Consider the following 9,203-nt stretch of genomic DNA (forward strand, 5'->3'; position numbering starts at 1 on the left):
GAGGAGTGAGGTTTAGTTTATGTCGTTCCCTAATAACAACCGCGAGTATGCGCCCTACACGCACGTACTGGAGCTTTTGGTGACATACAGTTGAAAAAATGAGCTCCCACCGCAGTTATTTCTCTGTTGTTATCCAAACAATCACTCAATCGCCAAGCGCGCAATGACGTGGCAAAACGTGACGCTCGACGATGACTAACACCGGCTCACGCTCATCGACCTTGTGGTCGGCGTAGTTCCGCGGTGCTCCGTACGAGACACAATAAGAGATGCAGCAATAAGCAGAAAAGAAAGAAGAAGAAGAAGGAAAGGGGAGAGGATAACAGAATATATTCACCACGAACTCGGGGCGAAGGGCGCAGCGAGATGCTGAGGGCGAAACAGAAACCAAAACCAGCGGGAGCGTCGCGGCAAAGGTTTCCGCCCACCGCGGCACGTGATCGGATGACGCCACGCCGTCTTGTTTTTCTTCGTGATGCTCGTTCTTGAATCGTCCAGTTTTGTCGGCGGGCGCCCGTGTCTGGAAGCGAGTGCGTTGGAAACAGCTCCGAGCCGAGCAGAGACGATCTGTGCGACGTGGAGAACGCAGTAGTGCTGTAGTGTTTGGTCATCGTTTTTTTTTGGGGTGCTCTCGCGTGCCCTTGCAAAGTGAGTGAGATCGCGTTGCTTCTCCTGCGAGAAACTCGTCGGAGGGGAGTATCTCTGTTGCCTGCGCCGTACACTGAGGATTGTTCAGAATGGTGATCAAAATGTACGTCTCCGGCATCTCCGCCAGCAAAGAGGTAGGTCGTTTCGTTCGACAACGCCGGTTGCCGCGACGGCGGCGGCGGCGGCGGTGGTGGTGCCTGTGAGGGAGGGAGTGGGACCGGCCCACTCCTTATTCAGCGGGTTTGCACCAACAATCCCGAGCTCGAGTCGCGCATCAAAACGAACGCGGCGCGGAAGACGGGAAGCTGAACGACCGTGCAAAGCGGGGACGTCGCAGGCGACCGGCTCGAAGGCGCATCCTGTTTACGCCGGGAGCGTGCCTTCCGGACCGCGTTTTCTGAGGATAGCGGTACAGTCCCCGAGAGGATACGAGCCCGCCGGAGGGGTTGGGCCGCGCGGTCCCACCCAGTGCATATAGCTGATTGCGCAGGCTCGCACGCATGGGCTCCTGCCAGCAGCGCTCTTCTTGGGGGCTTTTGCACGGCCGTCTTTCTTTCCGCCGTGCGACAAAACCGCTAAAATATAGCGCGGTGTTGAAACGCTGGGATGCCGAGCAATGCGCCAATTTTTTCTTGTTTCTTTCTATTGCTGGTCGAAAAAAGAGCTCTGAGCCGTGCCTTTGTAGACGTTGGCGTCGAAGCACTCGCGCTCCTGCGATGTGCCTGTGGACTTGTTGAAAATAAAGTCGCTGGCGGATGCATCCCGAACTATCGTCAAATGAGCTCGCGTTACTAATTAACATAGAGAGGGAAAATCAGCTGAAGATATCAGTCACTAGCCGGCAAGTTAAACCACAGTGTTTGTGTATAGCCGCTGCCAATTGCCAAACTTCTTTTGCAGTTTCAGATGGGTGTCTTTGTTTCTGACGGTGCACCATATGGCACAAACAGTTGTCGAGAAAGGAATGCAGAAGTGTAGAAAGTTTAGGTGCAGCGAAAAGCGCACGACATGTGCACCGGAGAATTCGGCAAGACATTGTTATATAGCGACTGATCTTTGCGAACAAGCCAAGATGTCTGGATCTTAAAAATTAAAACTAGTGTCCATTGCCAATGAACATTCTGCACAATGGTTACAGCAGGTCTAAGTTATTGCTTCTAGATTGTAATTGTTCTTTCGATCTCTAAGCGCAATTGCCACGTGACGTGTAACATCTTTGACTACTTTAATCACTTCCTATTTTGCTGTTCATGCAGACGTTATCACATATTGCAAACGGCGATTGATACAAGCCCATCCGAATTTTATGCAGCACACATGCTATGCTATGCTACACAATCCTGACAACTGTGCTGAACTATTTGAAATGTCATCCTTTCAGGTTAAAAAGAACCAGCAAAGGTCCTTAATGATCTTGGAGTCAATAAAGGTGCCCTTTGAGAGTATCGATATCACTGAACCTGGCAAAGAAGAAGACAGGGACTTCATGAAGGAACACTGCAAGAAGGTTGACGGTGTTTGCACACTTCCACCACATTTCTTCAACGAAAAGGAATACTGTGGGGTAAGACAGCTATTGGTATACCATTTGAATAGCACTTAATAAAATGTTAATTCTGCTTGACCTCTACTTTTATAGTGTCTCACACTATCACACTATTGCAAGCCTACATTTATTTGGATGTAAATGTTGGTTAGTTGTACTTCTTATGCGACTGTTTTCAATAGCAAAATTTTCACTTGTGTATCCCTGTGTAGGTGTGTGTCAGCAGTGAGATCACTTTGTGCTTGGCTTGTTTTTTATTTTCAATGTTTGGGCAAGCTGCAAATTGAAATATTTGTTTGAACTGATTATATGCCTGCAGAGAGTGAGAGATACGACCCCTGTCTTAGGCACATATTCTAATGGTGCTGTTATTTTCATTATAGGATTATGAAGACTTCGACCAGGCCACGGAAGAGGATAGGTTGATCCTTTTCCTGAAGCTTGACCCTTCAGAGTACAACCTGAATGGATCGGTAAGTCTGTCCTCTTACTACTGCTGATATATGGTACGCTAACATTAAATTTAAGAATGTTAGAAGGATCGTTTTGCATTTTTCAATCCCTTGCCTTTTCACTTTCCTTCCTCCTCTGCATTCATGCAGAAATATGACTGTGAGATAAGTGCCTTGTAATGCGAATGACTATTTCAGCAAACTGGCATTAACAGAAAGAAAGCGTTATCCGTGAAATTGCTATGTTTTGCTAGCAAATAAATGTTGGCATTTGAAATTAGCATTATATAGGGCAGCTGCAAGGCACATTAGTCAATTTGATTCCAGCCAAGATGCTGTCACGCAGCTTTTATCTTGCCATCCCCACCACTAATGTAAACTGGTGTACTTACGTGGTAATTAAACTTGTTATATGTTATGTCTTATGATAGGAAAGCTCTTTTGTAGACGTTCTGTGGTAGCTACCACTATGATATGCCTAAGGGCGGCAGTTTGAGAGAGTTGGTACATCTTGACTTCATATGCGTAGCGCATGTAAAATGACGACAAAAATAGAGCTAGAGGCACCTGTAGTGCTACGTGGTGCTACTATACCCCACAGAGAGAAGAATGCCGCTAAAGTTGCATAAACCTTAAGGTAGCGGTCCCACTCCGGCGGCACGAGCCCCCCATTTTCAGTACTTTTGGAGCAACCGTGACGGCTCTTCTACTTAGGATATAAAGTTGTCGTATATACCATAAAAAAGCTTAATTCTTGTAGATTCCAACTATATATAATATAAATAAATTGATTAATGTGATTTAGAAATAAATGTTCAAGAACAAGCATGAGATACATGGTTTTTGTGAACAGTTGTGACCATATTTAGAAGAAACTACCACATTTACTGTATTGCGGCTTGCTCTGTAGCTTTAGGACATATTTATCTACTTCCTAGACGCAGCAAAATAATTTTGAATTTTTACTTTTTGGATAACTTGCTTTTGAAGATTGCCAAATATTGCAATCTGTTGTGAACAGCCCGACAACTACACGCTCAACTACACGCAAAATTTCATTCATGTACCTTTATTATTTTTAAACCGCAGCTTCGTAGCTTTAGTACCTTCCCACAAAAATGGGCAAAAGTAGAACCAGAATTCTAAATATTGCTTAATTTCAGTCGCATTATTAGGAAAACGAATAAAGGTACATGGCTGAAATTTGGCGGCCCCAAGTGGAAATTACTTGAACTCTAATTTGTCCAAAAATTTAGCTTCCTTGAGCGTGTAGTTGCCAGGCTGTTTACAACAGAAGATTGCAATATTTGGCAATCTTCAAGAGCAAGTTATCCAAAAAGTAAAAATTTAACATTATTTTGCTGCGTCTAGGAAATAGATAAATATGGCCTAAAGCTAGAAAGCAAGCCGCAATGCAGTAAATGCGGTAGTTTCTTCTAAATATGGTCACAACTGAGACACAGTTCACAAAAACCATGTATCTCATGCTTGTTCTTGAACATTTATTTCTAAATCACATTAATCAATTTCATTATATTATATATAGTTGGAATCTACAAGAATTAAGCTTTTTGTGGTACATACGAAAACTTTATATCCTAAGTAGAAGAGCCGCCATGGTTGCTCCAAAGGTACTGAAAACGGGGGGTTTGTGCCGCCGGAGTGGGACCGCCACCTTAAGCGTTACTTTCATTTCCGTCTCTGTTTTGACCTCATTTTTTGTGAACTGCAAATATGAAGTTATGCCTAAGGAAAATGAACTGCAAAATTTGACAGAGGCACTGTCTATATTCAAAACTTTAAAACAACAAATCGAATAATGTCCTATTCGATTCGGTCTTTGATTCTAATAGTCACTATTTATAAATACAAGTATTTTTCTAATAGGTTTTTACCATTTGAAAAACGTCAGCATTGCGGAATAAGATATAAAAGTTGAGCAATAGTACATTAAATTTCATCACTGTGTGCATAGTATAGGCATGACGAAAGATCTTGGGAAGTGGAACAGGCCATGTCGCACAGTGACCTAGACGTTACCGCATTCAGCATTTATTTGCGATCTCCAAGCATTCTTGCGTATGCAAACTGCTTTTTTTGCTCCTAATCCTCCAATTCGGTTTTTAATAAAGGACGCCTCATAATGTGCAATGTAATCACAGAAACTTGTTAATGTTACGAATACTAGTAGTATGTGAACATTGTTTTCTGATAAGTGTGAAAACAGCTGTTCATTATTCACAAAACTACTCAATTTACTTCTGGCACTAATCAGTTCAGTCTCCAAAATTACTGTTCGCACACCCCTATCTAAATTCTTTTTGCTTAAATCTCCCGTTTCAAAGGAGAATCAGGAGCCAAAGCGCCATATTTTTCACCACTTCACTTGGTCAGTCTTTGCAAGCTTGTTTTGTTCCTCTCTCCAGAGTGTGGTGCCTGAAGGCTTGGAGCCCATTGTCTCTCCTAGTGACAAAGGTGACGTAGAGGCTGAGTCTGGTTTAGTGAATGGTACACATGAGGACAGCACACGCGAGGATGGCACCGGGGACCGCGAAGAAAACATGGAGGTCAGCGGTGACAGCAAGGAACAGAAACAGGAAGGCAGTACAGAGGAGGGAGATGCCGAAGAGAAGGGCGAAGTTGACGAAGGTACAGAACACGTCGAAGAAGAGAAACAGGAAGATGTTGAGGAGCAGAAGGATGAGGGTGGGACTGGGGGTGACGAAGTTGACAGCAAAGCTGAAGAAGAGACCGAAGGTGCTCCAAGCGATGAACGTGAAGAAGAGAAGGCCGATGACGATGAAATGAAAGCCGATGATGAAGCAACAGAAGAGCTGAGTGGCGAAAAAGAAGACATGGTGGATGTTGAAGAGGAAAAGGAAGAGTGATCTTATTACATCATTAAGGCAGAAGAAAAAAGAAACTTTAGGAATGCCCTGCCCTTGTGTACATTTTTATGCAATTTTCTATTGTTTGCCGTGTTCAGTGTGGTGGAACAGCAGAGGTCGGATGTCTCTTTTGTCTGTTTGAGATGGAATACAATGGTAACGTTTGCACTGGCAAAACCACTGCCATCAGTTTGGAACCAATTCTGTATTAGATGGGATGTCATTGATGTGCAGCGCATTATATGAAGTAATCACGCATGCTTATCTGTCAAAAATTTGCACCTTTTGCAGATAAAAATCTGTCATCACCCATGTGGCACATCAATGCTAGCATAGTTAAGCATTTGATGCGTAACCATAGCATTATTTGTTGCATAACCTATGGCTGCATATAAAAGACAGTAGAAAGCTGTTGCCCTGGCCACTGGATACTATTTGATTTTGCTGAGCATTCATTGTGCCATAAATTACCAGAGAGGCTATATTTGGCTTACGCCACTAATGGCTTCATCTGACATTTATTTTGCCTTGTGCACATTTTTTTTTTCATAGCCCTTCTAAAAGGAGAAAAAAGCTGCATTTTGGCAAAGTATGAAAGCTCCAACTCATTTGTCACACACACCCTAGAACTATGAACTTCAGCTAATAAGCTTTGCCAAATCGCCAGAAGCAGCAGTTAAGGATATTTATCCTATTATGAGAGGGGTTACAATTATATGCTCAATTTCTTTAGGCTTGCATATTTGTATATATGATTTCAGGTACAAACTGTACCACAAATGCTGTAAAAAGCTCTTTTCTAGAACATTTATATTAGAGCTTAATAAAGCGGTTTGTTATAGATATATTGACGTTCTAACAATGTGTCTTCTTTTTTTTTTTCTTGCAGCATGATCGTGCGTGTGCAACCAAAGCCTGTACAACTACCACTGCCTGAACAAATGTTTTGCCATCACGTCTACTAAGCATTGTGGTTTTTCAGCATTCACTGCAAAGAGCAACCATTTTCTTTAAAAAGTGCTTAGCTTGCAGGATTGCCTGCATAGGTTGTGTTTTGCCTGTCCACTAACCCAGGACTGTGTGTTCTTAGTCCTTACTTGCATCAAGTGATCGGAGGAGACTACTGAACTTTGCGCATGTGAGCATGATCACTAGTGTTTCAGTATAGTGTTCAGTTTCAAACAATGGCAAATGACTGCACCAAAATGAAAAGATTACTGTTTACTATTGATTACTGCATATTGTGTTCAATTATTATTATAATACTAGTGCTGCATGATAGCATGGCTGAGTCATTGTTGAACAAAGCTGATAACGATGGAACAAAGTTGATTGCTCAGGCAGTGAAATTCATTAATGGAAAAAGACCAGTGGCTGAAGCTGGGTTGCCTATTGTTTTTGAGAAACAATATTGTGAATCAGTTAAAACTGTCAATGCTGCCACCTTCAGATGTTTAAATGTGACACAGTATGCATTTTTTGGTTGACGACCAGTGACTGTGTTTTGCTCAAGGCCGAAGCGTTGGTGCAGAAAAGCAAAAGAACAAGAATAGGCATTTAGCATGCCTGCATTGTGAATTGCTGTGAAAGCTTGTAAACTAACCATGTGTGCAAAACATTTCAGTGACTGTGCATGTTCTAGTGTATCATATGCCGTTAATTGTACAGCTCATGAGCCCCTTTCAGTGACCATGAAATGCAAGCAAAGTTGTGAGTGTCAGTCTTTCATTTCTGGCGATGAGTGGGATTATTTATTGTTTTTGCTTCTCAACGTGCCTACTCCCTCCTAATCACATCTGAACTGCCATGAGGTACCTAATTAAAAGTACACCAAATGTCTTAAAGGATTCTGGTACACCCTTGGAAAAAAAAATGTATTTATCTTGTTGCAAGCACAGTTTGTGCAGACACCAATCAAAACGAAATGTTTTTAGACGTGTTACTGCTACGGAAGTGGATTCTGGATAACCTTTTTGCTCTGGGCCAACTTGGTGGCTTTCTAATGTACTTCCACGAGAATGTAATTTCACACATTCTCATAGCGTGCCCATGGCTAAAATATTGCCACATTTGCTTCTTGAAATGCATAAATGCCGTGTATTGACCAGGTGCCTCTGTACGTGTTTGTTGTGCTTTAAGAAGGTTGTGTTGCCTAAAGTAAGAAGCTGATCATGTTTCAATGCATCAGTAGGGAATGTTGAGTGCTGGAGCAGCAAAGCGCACTATTATATGTTGCAATTGAGCTGCTTGCCAGATTTTTAAGACGTGTTATGTGCACATGCCGCACAGCTTCAATTAAAGGTACTGCTTGTTTGTTTTTTATTTCCTCACGGTGATGGTGAAAGTATGTAAGTTGCTTTGTACAATTAAAATAGTTCCTTCACTTTTGAAAACCACTGTGTAGATACCCAAGCACCGTTGTTTACTCTTGCTGGAAACACAAGAACCATTGCACCAGTAACAGCACATAACACAAACTCATGCCACCAGTGAAGCAATGCTAGGGTGTATGGCACCTTGCAGGCCAGTGCCAGTTTATGTGCGATAATAGCAAGCCACCATGCAAGTGGAAGCCATATTGTGCTACTAACACCTTGTGCTACAGGCTCATGACAAATGGCCACCACTGCCAGACCAGTTTTTCAGTAAATAACTGATAGGAATATAATGGCATAAGGCCCCCAATGCAAATGCAGGCCGAGACTCTAGAAGTGAATACACACACATCAACACTGACCCCTGCTTTCACATATGTACCATTCTGCTTTTCAGCTGGAACAATGAGTGCAAGTCAGTAATCCTTCTTGGAAGTTTCCAAGCTAAAATTTAGTGACCATATACTTTCGATGTCTGCTCAAAGGCACTGAAGTGATTAGGTGTTCCTCAGCATCTCCTCATGCAAGCATCACAGACTAAAACATGTGGTTTACATCAGTTAAGAGGTGGCGCTGCTTTACACTACAAGCGAGAGTCTATTCCTTTCACTGGGACAGTGCAGCAGAAATACCTGCCGTGGTAGAGTAGTGGCTTCAGCGCTGCTAAGTTTGAGAACGTGGGATAAAATCTCGGCCACTGCGGCTACATAATGCAATAGCGCCTGTGTACCGTGCATTGGGTGCACGTTAAAGAACCTCAATCATATTAAAGTCTCAATCATATAATGGTTTTAACAAGTAAAACCCTAGAATGAAAAAAATGTATTGCAGCTGAAAACTCTCCTAATCTCAAAAGGCTGTCATGGTCGTGCGTTTAGTTCAAGACTGGTCATACTTATCCCTTGGCATTAGCAGAGACTTTATATACACCTTTTCACAAAAAAAAAACTTGATGGTTGTTCCAAAGCTCGAGACTGGACAATGGTCATGGTAGAACAGAACACTGCAGGCAGAGCACTACAAGGTTTTTGCATGTGGCTGACACAATCAAAAGAGGAGGTGATATCTGTGCCACAAAAAGGTGGATCTACAGCATAGGACATGGCTTCAAGGAAGAATGTGCAGTTGCTAGGAATAACAATTTTTGCAGGCTCCTACAAAAGACCACTGCCCAGGTAAGAGTCTGTTTTTCATTTGTCATCTTGCAAGAATGTTGATTGCAAAGGATTTCAAGGCCTTTCAGATGGTCGTGTAAGGGGTGTTTACAAGTTTTTAGTGACACAGGACAATGGTA

At 42.6% G+C, this 9,203-nt stretch overlaps 1 protein-coding gene across 1 annotated transcript; it reads left to right on the forward strand.

Annotated features, from left to right (window-relative positions):
• The first annotated feature begins 347 nt into the window (after positions 1 to 347).
• LOC119460892 (SH3 domain-binding glutamic acid-rich protein homolog) lies at positions 348 to 6,495 on the forward strand. The gene is made up of 4 exons (XM_037722010.2): positions 348 to 782; positions 2,030 to 2,212; positions 2,578 to 2,667; positions 5,073 to 6,495. The coding sequence occupies exons 1-4, from the start codon at positions 738 to 740 to the stop codon at positions 5,532 to 5,534; spliced, it is 780 nt and encodes a 259-aa protein (XP_037577938.1). The 5' UTR covers positions 348 to 737; the 3' UTR covers positions 5,535 to 6,495.
• Positions 6,496 to 9,203: the final 2,708 nt, after the last annotated feature.

Source organism: Dermacentor silvarum, chromosome 8 (assembly GCF_013339745.2).
Source record: "Dermacentor silvarum isolate Dsil-2018 chromosome 8, BIME_Dsil_1.4, whole genome shotgun sequence".
Lineage (NCBI taxonomy): Eukaryota > Metazoa > Arthropoda > Arachnida > Ixodida > Ixodidae > Dermacentor > Dermacentor silvarum.